Consider the following 25,090-nt stretch of genomic DNA (forward strand, 5'->3'; position numbering starts at 1 on the left):
AAGGAGGAAGACAGTATCATTATGAATCAGAAGAACCAAACCCACCAACCAATCAGATGCCAGAGCCAAGAGCTCATCAGGAGAACATCAAATTCTATCCAGAACAAAGAGAAAAACCAGCCCTTTTTTTATGCCTGTGTACCAGCAGATTCAGTGGATGTTATCCCCCAAACCATTCGCTGGCTTGTCCCCTCCAAAATCTTACAGAAAAGCAACTTCCATATTCTTCAAGTGGCAAGTATTTCAAAATCTTGGAATCTATGCAGTTCATCCAAAAAGCTGTTGGGATTGCTTGCAGGGGCCTTTAATATAGTCCGTCATGGTTGATAGCAATTGCACGTGGATTCTTCTGAATTAGAATTCTGTTTGCTACTGAGACATTCAATGAAAATAAAACAGTAGAATGTCATATTTCCTTGAAATGTGTTTACTCAACCTGTCGGCTTTATGTCTTGGTAGATTCATGCAGTTGTTCTTGGAGGCTGGGGAAGGGGCGTGGCTCTGTTCCATCCTACCGGGTAAGAACTCTCCCTTCTGTTGACAATGCTTTTTCACAGTCCTAATGGGAGAGTCCCAAGATCAGAAGCCTTTTTCCCACCCTACCCTTATGACTGAAGGGTGAGTGGTAGGAACATTTGATTGTGGGGAAGGTAGCTGAGCTGGAAAGGAGATAAAGAGGGCTCTTTGAGATAGCACTAAGAGGTCCACACTGTCAGACAGCACAAAACCCACAGCAAGGACAGAGTTCTGTCCAATGAGTTTGACAGCCAAACTGAATACCTTAATGCTTTTTATAATAGAGCACTCTGAACACTCAAGCACAAAGACCGGTGCCCATTAACCACATTCCAGACCAACAGCCTTTGGAAACTACTTTATCCATATCTCACCAATGCCTCCACCATTGAGATTTTGGAACAAATCCTGGATACATCATTTGGTTCATAAATATTTTTATTATGTATCTGCATAAGGGCTTTTAAGATGACCACAATGTCATTATCACATCTAAAAATAACAGAACCTGTTTCTTAAAATCCAACCAAATTACAGTAGTGACACACTTAAAATGTTTGCTTCAAAAGACTACCTGTCACTTTTGGTGACACAAATCAGAGCTGGAATCCTGGGTTTAATTTCTAGTCGTAAATGATAGGGGAGAAAGAACTGGGTGATTAGGTGCATTGTGACAGCTATTCTTGGCTGTCACCTTGACCACATTTGGAAATAACTAAAACCCAAGTGGTTGGGTACACCTGTGAGGCATTTTTTTTCTTAATGAAACCTTGAGAAACAGGAAGTCCCACTTTTAATCCGGATCTTCTGAGGTAGGAAGATACACCTTTAACCTGGGCCACACCTTCTCCTGGCGGCCTATATAAAGGGCATAGAAGAAGGAGGACTGCTCCTTGCCTGCTTGCTCTTACCTTGCTGTCCTTCACGGGCATTAGAACCTAACTTCTTCTAGATTGCAGTGTATACTGAAGATCAGCTGAGAAATCCAGTGTCAGGGACTGAGCATCTACTGGATTATTCTGTTGGTGGACAGCTAATGTTGGACTCGCTGGACCACAGCCTGTAAGCCATTTTAATAAATCCCATTTCCAGACAAAGATGATAGATAGATAGATAGATAGATAGATAGATAGATAGATAGATAGATAGATAGATAAACAGATAGATAGCCAGGCAGATAGATGATTTGTTTTATCCATTCTGTTCCTCTAGAGGACCCTTACTTCTACATACTTGTACATGCATGATGCAAAACTGCCATTAAAAGTGAGAGTTAAAAACATTCAAAAAAAATTAAAAGCAAAATTAGGCACAAAAGACTATATCTAGTCTGAGAAAAAAAATCACATTCCAATTTTTATAAAGATACTTGAAGTTCATAAGAATATCATCTTAATTACCTGCTTGATGTATTTTTTTTCCTATAGTTTCTGATGGTTAGTTTTAATTATTATCTTGACACAATCTGGAATCACCTGATGGGGCAAAATCTCAGTGAGAAATTTCCTAGATAAGGTTAGCTAACGGGATTGTCTTGATCACATTAGTCGGTATGGGAAAACCCAGCCCACTATGGGTGGCACCATTCCCTAGGGCTAGGCCCTGGACTGAATACAACGGGGAGACTGAGCTGACACTGGCAATCATGTGTGCACGTGTTCCTTGTTCTTAACTGTGGATGTGACGTGACCAGAGGCTTTAAATTTCTGCTGCCTTGTTTTCCTAACGGTTCTGGACTATTACCCGAAACTGTGAGACAACCTCTTCTTTCCCTAAATTGCTGTTGTCAGGATGTTTTATCACGGCAACAGCAAGGGAAACTGAGAGACATCTATGCCATTAGTTACAGTGAATACATATTCTTCTGAGTGCAGTCTTATGAGAAGACTATACCCATCTGTTTTTCTCAGCTTGCGGCTTACACAAAATTTGACGGATGGCAGCGTCTTCCACAGCCCACTTTCATGCTGCAGCTTTCTCCCGTGTTTCTTCTCCATCACTCAAGTTTCCCCAGTTCCATGCACCACAGGAGGCTTGCACATTGTGACACAGGTTCTGCCTATGTTGCTGGTGACACCACAGGGAGGTGTTCACAATGAGCAGATTGGATCTCTGGGAGCTATTTCTACACCAAGACAGCATAACTGTAGAGGAAGTGAATGCCAGCCACATAAATACATAGATAGCCCATTAATCCCAGAGAGAATGCCCTCTTCTGCCCTCCATGGACACTGTGACACAAGCGGAAAACAGACACACACACACGGGGGAGAGAGAATTTAATGGGTAACAGACAAAGGAGAAAAGTAATGAAAAAGATAATGAGATGACTCCTTACTGGAGTTCTGCACCTCAAGACAGCCAGCCTATGAAGGACCAGTACTTGGTTGGCCCTCCGCTGTAAATACCTCTTATTTCACATCACAGAAGCAGTGCGGCTCGCTAACTACGCCTCCCTTACTGGAAACACGGCAGCTCTACGAGTTTCCTTCAGTTGCAGCAACTTAAATTTCAACACTTAACTAATTCCAGAGATCCGAACACCATGCAGCTGGGGCGTTTGGGGATAAGTACACTCAGGAGAGAAGCTGTGTTTAGGATGAAGTGAGCTAGATCATACTTTGTATAGAAGCTTGCTGCGGGACCGCCCGACTTCCCGGAGCCATGTGGCTTACTTGCCGCCACCTCCCGGAGGGCCGCACAGCTCAGAAGCAGCCCGGCGACAGCGCCACTTACGTCCCCACGCCTGGGCGCCACCGGTGCGCCGCACCAGCCTGCCAAGCCGCGCCCACCCGCAGCCGATTGGCTGCCGGACGCGCCAATCCCCACGCCCCGCGGTGGGCGGGGCCGAGAGGCGCGTGAGCGCCCGTCCCGCCGAGCGCACGCACGCGCACGCGCGCTGCGGATGTTGGCGGGGACGTCTCGCAGAGTGAACTCTTCGGTTCGGTGTCTGCTGACCGCACGTCGCTGAGGGTGGTGAATGCCTCACCTCGCGCGAGCTAGAAGGTAGTGTCACGGCGGTCGGGCACGCACGGTGATGCTCGTGGGGGCTGGAGCCGCCTCCCGGGGCCAGGGGCGGACCAGGCGCGCGCATGTGTGTCAAGCCCTCGGGGCTGCAAGGCAGTTGTGGGAGCTCATTACTCAGACTCTTGGGTGCAAGACCAGAAAGTTGGTCTTGTTAGAGAGTGTAGCGGCTTGTAATGCTGGGTCTTGTCTCAAAGTCTATCGATTTGTGTTTATCCCTGATGAAAGTCACGTGTAGTGCCACCTGAAGAAATATGGATACCAGAAGTTCATCTCATTGAGGAAGGAGAGGAAAAGACTTGGTCAATTCAGTTTCGTTCCGAATCATCGTTGAAATGACATTTTCTTCGCCTTGATGATTTGTATTTATAAAAGTTTGTGATAATTTACTTCAGAAATAACCCTGGGAAACCTTTTAAAGTTGGCAGAAGGCTTTGCACGTATGTGTAGTGTCTAGTATTTGTTCGGGGTCTGTGGAACAGTTGGATTGTGTTTCAGATGTGTTGTTTTCTCCCGAAATTCTAAGTTCCCGAGTCTCTTTCTTTCTGTAGATGCATCATGATGTGGAGGCCAGGAGGTACACTGGGCTGGGGGATGGTGTGGGTACCAGGAGGTACACTGGGCTGGGGGATGGTGTGGGTACCAGGAGGTACACTGGGCTGGGGGATGGTGTGGGTACCAGGAGGTACACTGGGCTGGGGGATGGTGTGGGTACCAGGAGGTACACTGGGCTGGGGGAGGATGTAGGTACCAGGAGGTACACTGGGCTGGGGGATGATGTGGGTACCAGGAGGTACACTGGAGTGGGGATGGCATAAAGACCAGGAGGTACACTGGGCTGGGGGATGATATGGAGTCTAGGAGTGTAGTATTGAACATACAGTTGGAGGGAGTTGAGACTCTCAACTTGTTAGGAGGGCAGGCACTTAGTAGTAAAATTATTCTTAGCGTCTCTGCATTAATCATGGACTGGTTACCAGGCTTAAAGTACTGTAATTTCTCTCTCTTTTTTTTTCTTCCTTTTTTTTTTTTTTTTTTTTTTTTTTGCATTTGGAGATACATACTGTGTGATTCCTTACAGTCAAAACTACCTAATAGTTTAGGATAAGGTTTCGACAAGCGTCTTCTGCGTGATGCAAGTCGAGTGCTTAAAGAGTGTGGGAGAGATAGGGGTCATTCCAGTGGGTGATCAGAAAGGATTGCTGTGGCCGACATTGGAAGTGATTAAGAGGAAGTGGGGTACAGATAGATTCTGCTAACAAAGGAAAATGGAAGTTCCTGACCGACTGTGAGGACCACCAGTAGAGACCCCACAGCCAAGCTAAGCGGCAAGCCTGAGAGAGACACAGTGATAAATATGGTCTGTTTTACAGACTCTTACCTGAGGCAGCAGTGACGATTATTGTTAGAAAGGCCTTCTTGGGAAGAGCAAGGTCACGTGACCATACAGATTTAGGTTGGGGTGTTGAGTCATCTAAGAACAGGGGAGAAATGCTGGGGAATGCTCATATTCCTGGGAAGAAAGCCGGAATTATCAGAGACAGATAGATAGAAATATCTGTGGTCACTCACTGGGGATACAGCAATGGCGTCTCAGCGCTTGCCTGTCATACGAAAGACCCGAGTTTCACCCTAAATACCGACACAAAGGAAAAGCATAGGTCCCAAGGAAAGGATGTATTCCTTCAGAGATCCTTACTGAACAGAGGAGAGTTCTGCAAAGGTGGCTGTAGCTATATGCTGCTTGGCAACGGTTTAGAAATGATTTGGCGATAGGAGTTTGTAACAGTATAGCTATGGGACTTCCTCAAGCTTGGCCACACAGCAAAGGAGAGAATGGCTGCAGTGGAGGGCTAGGGGAAAGTACTTGGCTAGTGTTTGCTTTCCAGGCCAGTGGGCTTGTAGGGAGGCGGGACAAAGGGAGGCGAAAGGGTGTTGGTGGTGTCTGTCTCAGCTGTCGGGACACAGGACCGCACACCGGGAAGGGGCTCACCGCTCTGGAGGCAGGCAAGTCTGAGATCCAGGCAGATGCTGTAGCTGCTGAGGGACTGGCTTCTGAGAGTCACAGAGGGCATCTCCTTTCTTTGTCGCTGATTGCAGAGGAGCCAAGAAGCTTCCGGGGCTTCCTCAGTGAGCGCTCATGTTGCCGTCCTGAGGCCTTCATCCTCATGATCTAATGTATCCCAGAGGGTCCTACTTGTGTTACTCATTTCCAGAGAACAGAAGCATTCAGGACACAGGTGTGACCTGATACTGCAGAGCAGACAAGGCGGGAGAGAATTGCTTTATGGAACCGCTGAACACAATGGGATGGCGGCCAGATGCTGTGACTTGTCATGATCTCTGTAAACTTCTATTAGAATATCTGGGGTAAAATTAGGGATTTGGAAAAAAATCATTTTGAAACATTGTAGAGAATAAGAGAGATTCTGAACACTTGAAGGACAGTATTGTCTATTAGCCATTTCAAGTGCTCATAGCTCTCCATGGGGCTGTTGGCTGTCATACTGTCTAATGTGTGAGGCTGGAGACAGAAGACACTTTCCGTCTGTGATAGATAGCATTAATTTGTGCGAATGTTATGATAATAGAGGTTTAGTGTTCTCCCAAAGCGAGAAAGTTTGGAAGCCCTGGAGACTTCCAAACAATTGTTGAGAGATAGGTATAGGTACTTACTTCCCTTCAGACGGTTTACCCTGAAACTCAGTAAATTATTGTTAGTAATAGAAAAGAATTCCCACTCTGCTTCTACATTATGATCCCACACCGGAACATGGTACATTTTCAGTCTGTCCTGATGGCAAGGCTTAGGAGTCCCACCCCTTGGAAGGTGGGGATAGGAGAAAGGCAAATTCAGGTCTTGCCCGCACTAGAGTGAGTTCAAGACTAGCCTTGGCAACTTCGTGAGACCCTGTCTTAGAAAGAAAAAGGGCGTGTGTAAAGCCCTGGGTTCAGTCTCCTCAACCACAGAATAATAATTGCATTTTAGGCCTTTACCATTTATTTATATGACATTTGACTCCCTGCAATAGGATCTTGCTGTTAAGCCCAGATTTCATCTTCTCAGCCTTCCAAGTTTAGGATTGTAGATAGCTGTGTATGTCCTGCTACGCATACTACTTTTCATCTCTGCTAACACACAAAGTAATTGATTTCACTATGGCGCCCCCCATCCTCATCTGTCTTCTCTCATACCTCTCCCATGCCTGTTTTTATAGCTGCTTCATCAATTGATCCTTGCAGCAAACCACTGAGTCATTGTCTCCATTTTTATAGGTGAAAACTTTTTTTTGCAGAGGAATTTGAGTTTGCTTCAGTAGTAAAGATGCTAAGACCTGGGTTTTGGGTTTTGGTCTGTTTCTCTACTGTGCCGACCAGCTTTGCCTTCTTTACGTATAGCAAAAAATACTTGTGACTGGTAAGAACCTAGAAAGTTAGCCTCTTCCTAGATCACCGCTAAAACCCTTGTGTACTTGTTACCGTGCCTGCCCCTCCTGCTTGCTGCGCAGTTACTGTAGCTTTTTATATGACAGTTGGGTTTACACGGCCTGAGAAAGAACCCTTAGCTGACCTTTGGGTTTTGTGCTTTGTATTATCATTTTGTTTAAAATTAACTTCTATAGGTTCAGTTCAAATGAACATGTACTTAGTTGTGTGGAGTTACTTAGAGGTGTTTTTGTTTTTTTAAACAGTTCTCCCCCAACCCGCAGAAAAAACCAAAACTTTACTTTCTAGAGGAATTACATGTTGTCAAGGTAACCGTTATTGTCCCAAAATATTTTCTGAAGCTAGGCATAAATGAAGGCAGATATAAAGCTCCCTCTTTGTCGTACGTACGCTTGTAATTCTAACACTCAGAAGGTACAAATAAGAGAGTCTCTGCACATTAGAGGCTAGCCTGGTCTCCATGAATTCCAACCTGGCGGGGCTACATACCAGCAACAGCAGAAGCCTCCCAGTGTGTCTTTTAATTAATAGAATTTTCATTTTAAATTTTGGGATTTTTTTTTTGTTGTTGTTGTTGCTCTTGTTTCTGTTTTGTCTGCATGTTGGTTCATCGTATGCAGGACCTGTAGCCTGCGCAGAGATTCTTCACAACATGCTTAGAGACCTGTTTTAGACCTAGTAATGCAGAAGTAATTCGACATGTCTCGGGTCTGACTAATTTGTATTAAAAGCTGCTCGAGAGTCTTGACAGCCAATCCGAAAGAGCCCGGGGGTCTAGAAAGGCATTCTGGAGCGCCACAGCCTTTTCATGACTAAGGAGGCGCCAGGGAAGCTGTGAGATCCACACCCTAAGGTGCTGGCATCCTGCGGTCATGGCCAGCCAGCCATATATCATGCTGCATTTATTTTACCAGCTCTTAGCATTCTTCAACTATTGACAGCGAAGTGGTGATTTCTTTAAAGAGGTTTTTAAAATTCACCTGTCCCCATGGTTCCACTGCCCTGTGACTCAGTGATCCGATACCACGAGTTTGGACTAGGCTATTTAAGGAAATATATTTGAGGTAAAAATTTCTGCCCAACTTTTGGGACGTAATGCCCATTCACTCAGTTTTTATCCCTCATTACTACCTAAAAAAAAAACCCAAAAAAACAAAAAACATCTTCCAAGATCAATGGTCCGCATTCGCAGAGTTGAGGCCCTGGAAGCTGTAAAGACACAAAAGATAGCTGAATAAACAGAGTGCCTGACTGCTGCGGGAAGTGATCAGCCTGGGGGTGAGGGCTTGAAGGCCTCTGGGCAAGCGAGGCCCCCTAGTGACTCACTGTCAGAAAATCCTGTGCACCAACCTTCCTAGTTACTTCTGGCTTTCTGTCCTTTACCGTGGGGCAGATGAAGGGAAGGTCAGTAAGCAGCTCTGGACGTGAGAATGTTTACATTTATTTTACACATCTTAAATGATATTAAAATCATGAGTGTGTACACTGCCTCCTTTTCGCACTTAGAGGTCACAGGCAGTTCGCGTTGGAAGAGCTCAGAACAGGGTCTGGGTGCTGAGTTCGTGAGGGCGGGGCTGAGTGTGAGGACAGAGGAATGGGTGAGAAATGGAGCTCTCCCACGCGGGCTTGGAGCTGGTGACTCCTGCAGGTGGTTGGAATTCAGTAGGAAGGAAACCAGAATTGTCCATGTTGGTTATACTCAAACCCGTGGGCAGAGAAAAACAAAAACAGCATTTTCTCCCACTTGCACTATTTGTAGATTTTCTGTCTTGTTTATTTGTTAAGTTTGCCTGGAAGTAATGGATTTACTGTGTCATTGTCGCCAGACGTGTGCTACGTTGTTTGTTGTTTCAGTTCTTCCTCCTCGCTAGTCCCAGCTGCTGCTCATCTTCTGTTTCCCTTCCGCCCGCCCTCCATTAGCTGACACTCCCGCTCTCATGACGACAGTGTATTCACCTCTTCCCTGTCCCTTCTTTCCCTTCCCCAGGCTGGAGCTGCGGCTCAGAGGTTAACAGCAACTTGCTGCTCTTGCAGAGGATCCAGGTTCAGATTCCAGCACCCGTGTGGTGGTGAGACGACCCACGTGAGGTAGTTAGTCCTTTTAATTGATGACTCCTGCTATCAAGCGTGGGCTAGTGCCAGCCTCTTGGTGCCCGAACTCAGGGGTACAGCGCTTTAAAAGGCAATCACAAGGAGCATAATTTACATCAAAGTTAGAGGAGGCCAGAATGGCCTTGAAACCACCAGCTGGGGAACAAGTGTTCAAATGCTTGCGACTGTGGGGACATTCAATTTATTTTCTTTTTCGAGACGGGGTTTCTCTGTGTAACCCTAATTGTCCTGAAGCTCTCTCTGTAGACCAGGCTGGCCTCAAACTCAGAGATCCGCCTTCCTCTGCCTCCCGAGTACTGGGATTAAAGGTGTGCCCCAGCTCCCACCCGGTGGGGGACATTCCTATTCAAACCACCACAGTCAGTTTTCAGAGTCTACCCGACTGATCCTCTGGACTTCACTGGGCCTTTTCCTTTCTAACTTCATATATTAGAATCTTCTCTTTGTTTTAGTTTGGCTAGGGCTTTGTCAATCTTGTTTATTTTTTTAGATTAACAACTCTGACTTTGCACATTGACTTTTCCAGCCTTTTATTAGCTGCTGGCCTGGTCCTTATTTGCTCTCTAATTCCTTTGGGTTTGGTTTGTTTCTGTTTTTCTAAGACATCAAGGCGCATCCTTTGCTAGTTACTGAAGATCTCTCTCCTGTTTTCATGTAAGCTGTCAAAGCTCTAAACTTTCTTTTGAAAATTGTTTTATTTATTTATTTATTTATTTATTTAAACTGAGAAGCATTTTTAATTTATTATTTTTATTTTATGTGCATTCGCGTTAGTGTTTTGTCTGCACATATGTCTGTGTGAGGATATCACATCCCCTGGAACTGGACTTACAGACAGTTGTGAGCTGCCATGTGGGTGCTGGGAATTGAACCCAGGACTTTTGGAAGAGCAGCCAGTGCTCTAAGCACTAAGCCACCTCTCCAGTCCCCCAAAATTGTTCTGTGACTTGTTTCATTTGATTGTAGAAAATTAAAAAAAAAAAATTCCTCTCTGCTTTCTGGTCGTTCTAGAATGTGCCATTCAGTTTCCAAGTACTGTCCAACTTTTTTAGTTCTAGTTGCCGTTAATTTCTAGTTTTCTTCCATTGTTGTCTGATAAGACAGCAGATTATTTGGCTCTTTAAATCTCAGTTTGTGGCCGACAGTGTTGTCTGTTTTAGCAAAGGTTCCGCGGGCTGGTGAGAACGTGTTCTCTGTGTCTGTTGGACAGAATATTCGTGTACAGTGATGAACCATTAGATGTGTACTATAGTTTAACTCTCAAGTTTCCTCATTGAATTTTAAATTTCAATGACTTGTCTAAGCAGCGCTATAAAGAAAGGGCTCCGCATGCCTTGTGAGTCTGAACTCTCGTAGGCATGCCTGCCACGCTGTCTTTCCATGGTGTTAATTCTGTGAATAAATCTCTTGCTCAAAAGGACAGTCTGCCTCAGGGTCCCCTGTGAACCTCAAACCCCAGCGCTTTCAGTGTGGTCCTTTGGAGGAGTGCTGTTGCTCTTATTTCTAGTATGTTTCTGTGTTACGATTTGTGCATCCTTTGGTTTTGAATACCTTCGGGGTATCGGGGAGGGTCTTGGTGAGTAGCTGGGCTTGGGTGAGCCTGCTTCCTTCCGCTCCCCTGCTGTGGGCAGCCCTGTGTGACTACTGCCTCTTGGCTGGCATTACCTCTCAGCGGTGCCCATCTTCTCTGCCCTCGGGATGCTGCTCTGACATTAACTGTGAACTCCCAAAGCTTTTCTCTTTCTCTCTTTGCTGATAAAGTCTGTCTTGCCTTGATCACTTAAGTCTTTAATCACTTATATCTTTTTATCTTGATTGTTTTAGCACTTTGTTATCCTTTTCTCACCACTTCCTCCTTTTCCCTTTCTCTCTCCAACTCCTTCCACGTCTGCTCCCTTCTCTTCTTTCTCCTGTGCTTCTGCCTCACTGGCACGGAGGGAGCTTCCAGTCTGCCCTCTTACCTGAAAGTCTTCTGGGTATTTTTTATTTTTACAGCTGTTTGAGTTGTTGTGCAGCTGTGAGAGGAAACTAATTACATATGCTTTAGGACTTCTTGTACAAAGTCTTGGCCCTGTGTCTTGATAACTGAATGGACTTAGTTCCTCCTGCATACCTCAGTAATCTTATAAAATGGAGGTGGCAATGTTACCTGCTTCTAAGGATATTAGTAGGAAGTTCATTGTCTCACACTGTGTCAGCTTACGGTCAAACCTTGCATACATAATTCCTCAGCACAGCTCCTAATCGCCTGTTGTTATCATCTGGTCCGTACGTCAGAAACGTTAACAATTCCTCTTTACACCTTGTGATTCTGTTCCAGCTACTCTGCTGAGCGCGAGGATGAAGCAGTTGCCTGCGGCGACAGTTCGCCTCCTGTCCAGTTCCCAGATAATCACATCAGTGGTCAGTGTTGTGAAAGAACTCATCGAAAACTCCTTGGACGCTGGAGCCACCAGCATCGACGTGAAACTGGTGAGTGCCGCGCCTTTGCAGCTAAGGCCTGGGCAGCAAAATGGACCTGACAGGTTTTCCTGATAAATTGTTGCTGTACTTTCATGCCCAGGTGTTGGGCATTTGGAATACAGTTTAAAGAGTAGATTGTAATTTAAACCAAGATTATAGTAACACTAAAGGAAATCACAGAGAAAGCTTAAGCCAGATAAGGGTCGTTCACCCAAACACTCAGCCAAATGTCTGTTTTCTTGGTTATTTGTATGACTTAAAGCCCGCCTCTGAACACAGTACACACCTGCAGTGTGATGCGGCCGGACATGCCTATAACATCTCACCGTGAGTTCAGACTGTTGTATGTGGTGAATTATTCTTACTTTACATGCTAGGGTTCCTGTTCTTATAGACACATACACATTCAATTATGAAAGCAAAGACTAGATATTTTTCCTGCTCTCATTCCTCAGCATGCAAATTATTGTATTGTGTTAGGATGTTAGGTTTTTTAATTTTCTATATTAGTGAGCGAATTTTCATAAAACAATCAGTACTTGAACTTTGGGTTGGGATTAGCGTAGCCTGCCTCACAGTCTCTGCAGTAGCCTCTCTTAGACACCTTTCTGTGGCTGTGAAGTGACCACGTAAACAAGGGAGCTTAAAGGAGAAAGCATTGAGTGTGAGAGAGAGAAATCTGCCTCCTTAGAGAAATGGCAGAGAGAACAGGAATAGGCGTGGATTGTTTCTTAAAGGGACCCTTGCACCTGCGTACAGACTACCTAGTGACATAGCAGCTACCTGAGGTGTGCAGGACTTGCCACTCTGCCCCTGCCAGGTCCCCAAGGGAGAGGGCAGGTTTGCATTTGCCTGGATAATAGCACTACTATTCTCCTGAAACTTCTTGAGCTAGGCCTCTACAATCCAGATTGCTTTCAGCACCACTGTCTTCCAAGATTATACTGGGATGGCCCATTAATACTTTCATAATACATAATACTTTAAGCATTCAACAGCTTTCCTACCTGAGGTCTAAATATTTTCCATATTTCTCCAAGCAGCAGCATGGTCAGGTCTGTCATAGCAATACCCAGTCCCTGGCACCAACTTATGTCTTAGTTATTTTTCTATTGCTGTGAATATAAATGTGAAGCGACACCATGATGTAGCCAATTTAGAAAGCATTTAGTTCAGTTACGGTTTCAGAGGTGAGTCTGTTATTATCATGACAAGGCGCATGGTGGCGCGCAGGCAGGCACGGTGCTGGAGAAGTAGCTGAGAGCTACATTCTGATCCACAGCCAGAGGCAGGGGGAGAAACTGGGCCTGAAGCTTACCCCAAGAGATACAGCTCCTCCAACAAGGCCATACCTCCTGTTCCTCCCCAAAGTGAGTCTCTGTGGGCCATTCTAATTCAAATCACCATAGACCTTAAATGTATTTATGCAACATACATGTGCAAAATGTGTTATGAACATTGACTATTGTAGAATCAGCATTGAAGATGTTCTGTTCTAAAATAGCAAATGTTGCTCCATGATTTAATTATGTAAAAATAAACTAGCACCTCCACCTATCTTGTTAGTGTGCAAATATGTATCCATCTTTAATAAATGGTAAAATTATATGTATAACAGCATATTACTTCAATTATTAAATATTGGATTTGTATACCTATTTTACATATCTGTATACCACCGATTGTGCACAATTTTGGTGTGTGAAAAGAAATTATGAATGGAAGCTAGAGGGAGGTGGCTCATGCCTTTAGTCCCAGGACTTGAGAGGCAGAGGCAGGCAAATCTCTGTGAGTTCGAGGCCAGCCTGATCTACAGAGAGAGTTCCAGGACAGGCGCCAAAGCTGCAGAGAAACCCTGTAGATAGAAGTTTCTGTCCCGCCTGGTCCCACAGCCATTCAGTCCCAAAGAAACACACAGAGGCTTACATTATTTATAAGCTGTTTGGCCTTTTAGCTCAGGCTTATTATTAACTACTTCTTATAACTTAAACTAACCCGTAATTCTTGTCTATGTGTAGCCATGTGACTTGGTACCTTTTCTCAGTGCAGCATTCTCATTTTGCTTCCTCTGTACCTGGCTGGTGACTGCTCTCCCTGCCTTCCCTCTTCCCAGAATTCTCCTAGTCTGGTTGCCCTGCCTATAATTCCTGCCTTTCTACTGGCCAATCGGCATTTTATTAAACCAAATCTTAGAGTGTACAAAAGCATCATCCCACTGCAGTTCCCCTTTTTTTTTTCTTTTCAAAACAAGACCCTGAGTCTAATCTTTGTTTAGCTTTTTTTCTGACCATTGTCCATAACAACTTGTAACCAACACTCTAAACAACGACAGACGTCCATAATCCACAGCAAAGCCCTGTCTCTAAAAACCAGAAAATAGAGAAGAAAAGAGAAATTATGGATGGGAAAGGTTTAGGGAGAACTACCAGCGCTGGTGACACGCTGCAGTCAGTCTGGGTGCTTCCCCAGCGCTGGTGACACGCTGCAGTCAGTCTGGGTGCTTCCCCAGCGCTGGTGACACGCTGCAGTCAGTCTGGGTGCTTCCCCCGGTTTTGGTGACACGCTGCAGTCAGTCTGGGTGCTTCCTTCAGTGCTGGTGACACGCTGCAGTCAGTCTAGGTGCTTCCCCAGCGCTGGTGACACACTGCAGTCAGTCTGGGTGCTTCCCCAGCGCTGGTGACACGCTGCAGTCAGTCTGGATGCTTCCCCAGCGCTGGTGACACGCTGCAGTCAGTCTGGGTGCTTCCCCAGTGCTGGTGACACACTGCAGTCAATCTGGGTGCTTCCCCAGCGCTGGTGACACGCTGCAGTCAGTCTGGGTGCTTCCCCAGTGCTGGTGACACACTGCAGTCAATCTGGATGTTTCCTCCCTCTTTAAATGTCAAGCTCATAGAGTTAGACCCTATATTTTTGTGTCCATCCTACCTATTACCTACTAGGAGTTGAAGTCTGTATTACTGAAAGCAAGAATATGTTTTTTTAAATCTAATTTTCACATATTTGTGTTATTGCTAGTACTGTGACATCATAATTCTGATAGGGATACTTTGTAATGAGAGGATCTTGCTTTTGCTTATTAACAGATAAAATTCAGATGGGTATAATTCCCAAGTACATCTCATAAAAAATGTTAACAGTTTTACAAAGAATCAGTGTTCCCAAAACCTGCCTATGTCACTTCATTAGCTAGTAGTGAATCAAGTGTTCCCAACTTCAGGTTTCTCTTGGGGTGTTTGGGGTACATCAGGTTCAGTTGGGGGCTTTGTTAGGCAGCACTAAGCCTGACTCTTGCAGTTTGAGATTACCAGTGAGGCCGAAGAGTGTGCGTGCATACACTGCTGTCCATCCAGAGAGTCTGCAGTTGCTGCTGTACCAAGGAGCACAGTTGCAGAATGTCTGCCCAATTGTGCCTTTAAATCAGCCGTTCTCAACCTGTGGGTTGAGACCCCTTGGGGGTCGAACGACCCTTTCCCAGGGGTTGCATATCAGATAGCTTGTATATCAGGTATTTACGTCATGATTCATAACAATAGCAAAATTACAGTTACGAATTAGCACCGAAAGTAAGTGTATGGTTGGGGTCAGCACCACATGAGGAACTGTGCTAAAGAATCTCAGCATCAGGAAGGTTGGGAACCACTGCTTTGAATAATATTCCGTGTGCTTACGATGTGAAGAAGCAGCTTATTGAATTAAGGCCCAAGAGTGACTGTTTTTCTTAGGCATTCCGTATAATTGGTCTGATGGAGCGTAAGTGCCAACAGAGTACAAGTGACAATGTCTTTATACCCGACAGGTGCCGCTTAGGACTCGCGTCCCTGCTTCCTGTGGGTCTTCACCTGTTCCCCTTTTCAGGTGCCGCTTAGGACTCGCATCCCTGCTTCCTGTGGGTCTTCACCTGTTCCCCTTTTCTGTTTTGTTTATCTCTTGAAATGCGTATCCTGTTCCTAAGTGTCTCTCAAAGACAAAATGTTTTCTTAAAACAATGTTAACAAGCCAAGGGAAGCGTCCTTATGAAGTAAATTAGCACCGTCACCTAGCCGGAGATTTGCTCATCTGCTTCGCAGGATTTCTAAACGAACGGCTCAGCTGGGCCTGACACTGCACCCAGACCTGTTTTGTTCAGATTCCTGGAGGTATTCATGCTGCAAGATCGACATTTCTCTGGTGGATGTTTTGTCTGCTGTTTAATAAAAATGAAGCAGACATGCTGTTTCCAGGATGTCAGACAATTTTTGATTGACACCGAAATCTTAGGTATTACCTGATAATGCTTTGCATGCGTGGTACGTTTTTAACAGTACTGACAAGGTGATGTGTGAGCTTAGGGCACTGCAGTGTGATACCCCTGTATGATGTGGAGCCAGTAGAAATCCCAGAAGCTTTTCCCCCTGTAGTTGTCATCGGTGCTGATGTCTGCAGGGCTTTTCGGAGCGAGGCTGATAACAGTTGGTGACTGTATTCATGGGAAACAGGGTCATTATAGGAATTTGGTTTCTCTTGTGTGTGCCGAGCTCAGTTTCATAGGATTAAGCTGTGAATGGAGTTTACTTTCCTAATTTTCAAATTTAGAAGAGATTACCAAGTTAGATATATTTTCTCAACAATTTTCTGTTTGGTATTTATAATGGGAAATTTAGAAAATTATAAGCTACTAAATATTTAATTCTATTTGAAAACAATAAGGGAGAACTTATTGAAAATCAGACTAAATAAGAATGGTTGCTGGATTCTTGGTGAATTGAGCAGGTGGGTTTTTGCTGGTGATAGCGTTTTATTTCATTTGGGGGATGATAGATATAAAATCTATGGTGGACGTTTAAATATAAATTACCACAAATACCTATGCAAGTAAACAAGTTGATAGAACACTCAGATTAGTTTGACCTCCTTGTGTTATAGTTGAGTTGAGGTCCCTTGCTCAGTGTGGTGTTACCTCTCCCTTAAAGCTGTCAAGCAGCTGGACTGCTTAATCTGCACTTCTAAATGTGATACCCGTGTAAGTTTTATCAACTGAAAGTATCCCTCGCTTTGCCTAGGAGAACTACGGGTTTGACAAAATCGAGGTCCGGGACAATGGCGAGGGCATCAAGGCTGTGGACGTCCCTGTAATGGCCGTGAAGTACTACACCTCCAAGATAAACAGTCACGAAGACCTCGAGAGCCTGACAACCTACGGTTTCCGTGGTGAAGCCTTGGGGTCGATTTGTAGTGTTGCGGAGGTGAGGAAATTTATGTCAGCTACTTTATTCATTTCGTAGTGACCGAATATTAGAATTAAGAGAAAACCAATTTATTGTTAGAGTAGCTTTAATTTTTTCACTTAAGGTGAACTACACTTAATAGTAAATTTACCCTTTTTAATAACAATTCAGTGGTATTAGGTACATTCAATTATTGTACATTTATCAGCTATCCATTTCTAGGTCTTTTTCATCTTCCCAGGTTACAGCCCAGGACTCATTAAACAAAGCCCCCTTTCCTCCTCCCTCTCTTCTGTATGTGGCAGCTACCATTTTTCTTTGTGTCTCTATCATAAAAGTGGAAACGTTAGACGTTTTGTGTCTGGCTCACTGCACTTCATAACTTTCTTCAGGGATTGTGTCTGTTATGTTGTACCACGTAAAGGGTTTCCTAAGCCAGGTATGTTTACATCTGTAATTCTAGTGCCAGCCAGTCTAGCCTGGGCAGCGTAGTGAACTATATCAGTGTGTATACATTTTATTTATGCATTCATTTGGTATTGGGTTCTCGGCTGGAATGAACAGTGTTCTGGTCACAGGTGTTCAGAGATGTGTAGGTCCTTGCCATCACAGCTTTTGGTGAAGTAGTCTTGGTATGTCCTATGATAATTCCGTCTTTAGTATTCTGAGAAATAGTAACATGTGCTTTGTGATATTATTGTTCTTTAGAGGAGGTGTTTAGGCAACCCTTCACTAAAGGTTATATTTCAAAAGGCCCACATTTAACTTTTTAGAGCCTTTATCTACCCTAACCTAAGATTGCGAATCTAAAGGTAGTCTATAGTGTACATACTTCCCTGCACTTGCTTGATCAGGCATGCTCCTGACTTTGTTTTTAAGTCTGTGGGAAACACTGTGGATTTCCCACTTTGGTAAATATAGGCGATGAGATAGAGTTTGGCAGCTGCGAATTGACTTGTCCTACCTCATAGATACCAAGGGCCAGAGTGGACCCTGCCACTCTCGTCAGTGACTGCTGGGTAGGCTCCTGTGATTTCTTTAAACCCCATACTTCAGTGCTTGGTCCACACAGTTGTCTGCACTGCTGCTGCTCCAGATTTCCTGACTACCGTACCCTCAGTCCTCGTTCCTATGTCCCTCAGTTGTCTCTGATGGTAGGACTTGAGTGGCCTCCTTTATTAAATTGTTACTGTATGGAGGTGGGCCTGTTACTGTTGGAAGGTGTCTTGTGCTGGTAAGGGTGACAGTCACTGTGAGGCCATGGCCGTATCATCCTTGTGCTAAGGCCGGAAGGCCCTACTTAGGTCAGAACGGTCAAGTGCCAGAAAGTAATGAAGTAACGGCATCTAAGCTAGTGTTTAGGAAAAGTGGCGTGAGCGTGAGCTATTGCCACGCCCTCTCTGCCCATTGGATGTCTATGGAGCCTGGTGTTCTCCAGATTCACTGTAGTCTGTGTGTGAGAGCGTGCGTGTGTGCGTGTGTGCGTGTGTGTGTGTGTGTGCGTGTGTGTGCGCGCGCGCGCGCATGTGTGTGTGTGTGTGTGTGTGTGTGTGTGTGTGAGCGCACATGTGCGCAAGTGCCCGTGCTTAACCAAGGATTCCCTTACTTTTTAACTTTAGAGCTCTGTAAAGTGTTGCCCTTAGTAGGTTGGAGAAACGCTGCAGAGGTGATGAAACCTCAGTGGGAAACTCTGCTGTTAAAACAAAGAAGACCGGCCCCACTTCCTGCAGATGCTCAGAGCTCCCCTGAGGCGGAAACCTTAAGTGTGCTCCGCACCTCTCCCCAGCACCCAGCACACAGTGAGCTTCTTTCTTTCTGTTACCCGGCACCTGCTTTAATTAGAGTTCACTCGAGACTCCAGGTAGAGTTCGGAAAAGAGTAAATAGAGGGTACACCTGGGAATTGCCTGTCCTTCTGGAGACCACACGGCAACCCTCCACCTTGGAACTAGTACAGAGCGCACACTGTAAAGTGGAATAGGATTTGAGACCTCGGAGCTTCCCAGTACCTGCCCTGTGATTCGAGCTTTGATTGGCTACTTTAGAGCGTAAATATTTGGTCAGTTAGCTGCTGTCCAAACTAGCAGGTAGGATTTAAGCTCTACGTTTCGAGAGTATTGTCAGGAAATGTGTCTTGGTGTGTCTGTTTTCTGAAGCTATGCCCGGCCTTGCAGAGGTCACACCAACTTTGTCTGCTAGGTGGCAGTTGTGCACTTAGTCTGCAGCAGTGTGACTTCCCACTCTTACTGTGGCTCTGCTTTGCCTGGCAGTTCTGCTTGTCTGCTGCTTACTATCTTGCCTGCTTGTCTTAGATTAGTTAAGTTCACTCAACACCCACATTTATCACTTTGCCTTTTATGTTTCAGATATTCAAAAGGCCACAAGAACAAATAATTGAAATAATTTTACTCATCAAATTTATCAAAGAATTTTCAAAGTATTACAGTAATAGAGAAATTTAAATCTTTTGAACATTTACAGTTTACATGTTGCAATGCTGTGTAAATTTATCTTAAAAACATTGAGACTTTCCCTTTACAAATCTATTATAAACTCGCATACATATGTGTGTTTACATTTGTGTGTGTACAGACAACAGTTAAGTCTGATATATACTCTAGATCACAATAAAGGCATTTTCTATTGCTTCAGAAGGTTCTATATGTCCATCCTCATTAACAGTCCTCAAAGATTACCACTTTCTGACTAGTGTTGGCTCAGGCCAGTTCTGCCTGCCTTTAACTTGATACAGATCAAAGTTTTCAACATGCATTATTTGGTCGTGGAGTCTTTAGACATGTAATGATTAGGCTTGATTGTATGTTGTGCACCTCAGTCCCTGTGTTAGGATGCCTGCTGCCAAGCGTGTTGCTTACTAACGCGTCTCACATCTGGGTCTCCTTCACTTCATCAGAAGAGAGATGCATAGTACCCAGGTCATACAGAGGTGCTCACCCCGAAGACTTCCCAGTAAAGTCCTGGTCATTAACCTTTGTCTCAAAGTCTACTTCATGGCTAAGCTTCTGTGTAGGTCTTCCGTGGATCCATCTCTCCATATTACTGCTGAGGAAAATTCTTATAGAGTTAAATGCCAAGTTTTCTTACCCTAATTTCAAAGCAGTCTGTAACGATCCCTCATTGTAGTGGAGACGAAACCCTCTTGGGTCCTAGTGTTATCTTAGTTTGTCGCAATGCATGAATTACTCTGGGGTTGGTGGTACTGATGCAAGCAGGTCTTCACTTCTGGTTCTACAGAAGCATAGCACATTGAATTATGTAAGTCCTCAAGGCTTTTGAATGATGATAAATTACTGTTCCTGAATTTCTCATTGCCACTTTTCAGTGTGTTCATACGATTTACCAGAATCGGGCGTGTGCTGGAGCACAGCCTGTCTTGTTACGCTGACTCTGCGCCCCTCGTCTGTGCCTTGTCTCTCAGACACAGTGAGAGGACATATGGTGTGCAGCTACAGGCTTTTCTGCTCTGGATTCCAGTGTAGAAAACAGTATGCAGTTGTGCTTAAACCAGTTATCCCAGTCTGCAGGCTTTCAAGTATATTTATACTCCTCTTGTTGGGGAATCTTTTCTGAAACTTTGTAGCCATTCATAGGCAAATTCCTCCTAATTTCCACCAAAGGTCTTCATTCTGTGGACAAGTTCATTATTTTTTGTCTTGTCCTTTCAAGTTGCTAGTCATTGTCTCCTGGTAACATTCATATTTGTTGGTCATTTGTACAATATTGTTAGAGTGTTACAGCGCGCCTGGTATTACTCTGAGCAGGCCCGCTCATTAGATCCCATTCTGTAGAGAGATAGCACGGGATCTGTAGTGATTTTTGAGCCCTGTGCTTAGAGGGGTAGAGCCATAAAGCAGCAGGAAACTGCATCCGCCTTGAGACTGACGGCAAGTGAGTAAAACCTGTGTCCTTCAGTGCCAGCGCTTCTTGTGTTGGTCACAGCTGTGATGGTGGAACGTTAGTGGGAGAAAGGCTGGAGAGCGTTGAAACAGATGGAATGTCCTGCTTCCTATATGGAGCCTCGATACAGGCAATAGAACTGTTTTGAAAAGGGTACAGCCAGCTGTTCCTGTTGCTTGTCTCCCCACATGGAAGTTTCTGGAAACGTGGAAGTCAGAGGACATCCATTAGTGTATGTCTGTGCATAGCCAGGCAGGTAGACATCTCAGCCTCCAGGACGAGAAAGACATTTGGTCATTGAGGCAGCAGCGCATCCTTTCCCTCAGTCGTAAAGGCTTTATCTTAGTTGCTAGACTCACATTTCTGTGCTACAACATCGACTCATCCAAAAGTCAGGCTGCGGCTGCTGGTGTAGCTCTGGTAGAGCACCTGCCAAGCGTGTGCAGGACTCTGGATTCAAGTCTTTAAACCGAAAAACAACCCAAAAGCTAGCTCCACCTCAGTAAAAAAGAAAAAGAAAAAATCAGGCTTATCGCCATGGCCTTAAATGAATTGGTGAGGAAGGCTTTTATTTACACTGGCAGGATGTTTCCTTCGAAGCTTTGTTTCCATGTCATCCAAATCCTGGAGGAGACTGCTTACATGGGATTGAGATGCGTTTTTGTAATGTTAGTTTTATAATTGGGCCCACTTTTAATAATAGAGAGCACATATAATCCTGAAGGTTCTCTGAAGAATTCTTACAGGTGTCGTCTTAGATTCTTAATGTCACTGGGCTCACCCTCTTCCACAGTTGCTCAGTGTTTCTAGAAAGAATGCCCGTGGCTGTGTGTGATGTCAGAGGCCCTGATCGTAGTGCCGGGCACAGGCTTCTGCTGCACTGCTAACGTCCCTGTGACCCTGGCCCGTCCAACACGAGGTTTCCTGCCCGGGATAGGGACCACGTGATGAGATGAACCCTTGAAATATTATTCCTTCCTTTGAGGGAATTTATAAAACAGGGTTATGTGTGCTTTCTTCACTGTCTTACCATATATCACAAACCATCTTCCAGATGAATAAGCTCCCACAGTGCCCTGAAAACTGACATTTATGAAATTTTATTGTTGGAAACCATAGTACGCTTTTTTTAAAGTTTAACGTAAATGTTAATATTGTAGCACTGAAGTCCCGTTTCCTTTCTTTGAACTTCAGCTTCTTCATCTAGGTTGGTGTGGGTTTACTGTTCACTGATATGTTCAAAGCATGGACAAATTAGTGTCATAGCAGATGCGTGCAAGTGCTTAAACCAAGTCCATGTAACCTTACGAAGCCTTAGCTCTCAGTCTTCTCATCAGGACCTCCCTGGAGGTGAAGGGTAGTCCTTTTCTCATCGCCTCCCTGGAGGTGAAGGGTAGTCCTTTTCTCATCGCCTCCCTGGAGGTGAAGGGTAATCCTTTTCTCATCGCCTCCCTGGAGGTGAAGGGTAGTCCTTTTCTCATCGCCTCCCTGGAGGTGAAGGGTAGTCCTTTTCTCAGGACCTCCCTGGAGGTGAAGGGTAGTCCTTTTCTCAGGACCTCCCTGGAGGTGAAGGGTAGTCCTTTTCTCAGGACCTCCCTGGAGGTGAAGGGTAGTCCTTTTCTCAGGACCTCCCTGGAGGTGAAGGGTAGTCCTTTTCTCAGGACCTCCCTGGAGGTGAAGGGTAGTCCTTTTCTCAGGACCTCCCTGAAGGTGAAGGGTAGTCCTTTTCTCAGGACCTCCCTGGAGGTGAAGGGTAGTCCTTTTCTCAGGACCTCCCTGAAGCCACTAGAAGGGTTTGTGCTGGAACTCAGAGTCCAGAGCTGCCTTTGCTCCTTGACACCAGCATGACATCAGGTGACTAGTTCTTTGGAGAATAGAAATAGAATTCAATTTGACCTTGGCATTTTGGAGAAGCAGTTGTTTACACGGAGAATTATTTTTTAAAAGGGTAATTGTGGAATAATAAAACAGAGAAAAAATTCTACCACTTACTGTTCTCTTTGTTTTTGGTAAACAAAACCAATAATGCATTGGATAATTTAGACCAGGGGTTTGACAGGGAAGGTCAAGATTTAAGTTCTGCTTCATCAACCTATGGAATGGAAGTAGAACAGCTGGAATACACAGGCGCTGACATCTTTGTCTTAGGTAACATCCTTTGTTTCCATTCTCTTGAGTAATTGTCATGCAAATAGCAGCTTGAGCGAGCACCCCTAGTAAAAGGTGGATAGACATTTCAGAACTAATAGTCTCTGCTAGTTCTCCAGACTAACAAAGATCTTTATTTAATCTCTCTCTCATCTACTTATCAATCTAGCGTCTATCTATATAAACATATCTCTATATAGCTCACATAATATATATGTCTATACCCATATACCTACACACACACACACACACAGATGGAGGAGGGTCTGGTCAGGGAGGGTGATGGTGATGGCGGCGGCGGCGGCGATACACTGGTACCCACACATGCTGCCCGTGTGTTCCACAGAGCATATGGCACCGATAAATCTACTGAGGACAGATGGTAGAAACATCAAATACAGACTCTAACTGGATCCAGAGGAGCCCCAGCAGTGCAGCTGGATTTCTGTAGGTTCTACTGTGCCGAGTCAAGGAGAGCCAAGAGAGATGACTCCTAATTTTGGGTTACCACTGCGTATCACAGGGCTGCTCTCTCCTGGGCCGTCTCGCGTCCCCTGAGCGTGCGCATCCCCGCTCTTCATCATCGCTTTTTGTCTGTTCTTTTTATTTCCATCACGGCTGTGAGATAGGACGTGGGGTGCAGGTGCTTCCGAAAAGACAGGGTCCTTAAATTTCCGTTTTCACAGATGGCATCATAAGGAGGTATTTTCATGTTCTCCTATGCTCATATGCTTAATGCTGACTTTTAGTTAATGAAAAATTTACCCTTAAACATTGAATTTTTAACCTGAGTTTAAGGAAAATATCCTTAAATACATATATATATATATATATATATATATATATAGATATATATTGAATTTTAATATTTGAAACTATAAACTTGAAATTCAGAAATGTTTTGTATAAAATACATAAGGGAAGGAAATGATTACTAAACGATTGCTCATTTGTCCATAAATTTTATGGGAGTTATTAAAAAGCAGATGCCCTTGGTACAATTAAAGTGTTTTCTTTTACATTTGTGAATCATATAATACAAATGGCCATTTGTGGTATAGTGGTTTGTGTTTTAATTAAATGCTCAAATATTAGTTTAGTTGCAATGTAAAAGAAATCACATGCTGCCTTTGCTTGTGATGGTTCACGCATTTAATCCCAGCACTTGGGAGACAGAAGCCAGCTTGGTCTACAGAGCGAGTTCCAAGGGCAACTGGGCAACACAAAGAAACCCTGTCTTCAGAAAACAAACAGACAAACCCCAGCCTGTTGTGTGGTTTCAAAGTGTAACTCCAAAAGTTACTACCAGAGAAGTTTTCACGGTAATTTATTAAGCGAGGGATTGGAGCCCCATTTTAATATTTAAGATCATGTGCTGTTCTTCCAGAAACCCTGAGTTCAGTCCTAGCACCTTTCTGGAGGTTCACAGTCTCCTGTAGCTTCATCACCAAGAGACCTGAAGCCTCTGGCCTTGTAAGGAACGTACACACGTGTACATAATCACACACCTGCACACATGTACACAATCACAAATTGCACGTGCACACCTGCACACATATGTACGTACACACTTGCACACATGTGTGCACAATCACACTCGCACACACACTCACTTAATTAAAATAAAGTAAATCTTTGAAAAAGAATTACCAAGTAATATCTTCTTCAGTATTAATATGTGATAATATTTTTGTTCGTTTTCCTCATTTTTTCTGAGACAGGATCTCTCCTCTGTATCCCTCCCTAGTCTGGAACTCACAGCAATTCTCCTGCCTTAGACCCCGAGTGCTAGAGTTGTAGGCATTGCTTTCCTTGCCAGCTTTGTGACAGTTATCTTCGCTGCCACAGGTAAACGATCACTTCGGCGGGTTGCAGTGATAGATTCTTGTGATCCCAGGACTCAAAGGAGGCGCGAAAATCCTGAGTTTGAGACTAGTCTAAACTACATAGCAAGACTCCATATAAGGAAAAAAGATAAAGGTGGGAGAGAGTGGTCACTGTGTTAGTTTGAAATACAAGTCCTTTTGGTTTGGTTTCTTGTTTCCAGGTGGTAGTCACAACAAGGACAGCTGCTGATGACTTTAGCACCCAATATGTTCTAGATGGCAGTGGCCACATACTTTCTCAGAAGCCCTCACATCTTGGTCAAGGTAAGTGAGTGCTTTGGAGCATATTTTCCTGTTTTTATTATTATCATTATTATCATCATCATCATCATCATCATCATCATCATCATCATCATCATCATCATCATCATCC

General features: G+C 44.4%; 1 protein-coding gene across 6 annotated transcripts in view; it reads left to right on the forward strand.

Moving 5' to 3' along the window:
• The first annotated feature begins 3,388 nt into the window (after nt 1–3,388).
• The window catches only part of Pms1 (PMS1 homolog 1, mismatch repair system component), a 79,498-nt gene continuing 57,796 nt past the window's right edge, over nt 3,389–25,090 (forward strand). For 4 of the 6 annotated variants that reach the window (XR_006020687.1, XM_038315485.2, XM_042054284.1 and 1 more), the window contains exons 1-4: nt 3,389–3,522; nt 11,420–11,571; nt 16,602–16,784; nt 24,879–24,981. Coding sequence is in view for 5 of the 6 variants with exons in the window: in XM_038315485.2 (XP_038171413.1) it covers nt 11,440–11,571; nt 16,602–16,784; nt 24,879–24,981 (418 nt within the window). In the remaining variant the exon portion in view is untranslated. Of the gene's footprint in view, nt 3,523–8,991; nt 9,076–11,419; nt 11,572–16,601; nt 16,785–24,878; nt 24,982–25,090 lie in introns of those variants that run through there. The other 2 variants (XM_038315486.2, XM_038315488.2) reach the window with 2 other exon arrangements.

This window comes from Arvicola amphibius, chromosome 18 (genome assembly GCF_903992535.2).
Source record: "Arvicola amphibius chromosome 18, mArvAmp1.2, whole genome shotgun sequence".
Taxonomy (NCBI): Eukaryota; Metazoa; Chordata; class Mammalia; order Rodentia; family Cricetidae; genus Arvicola; species Arvicola amphibius.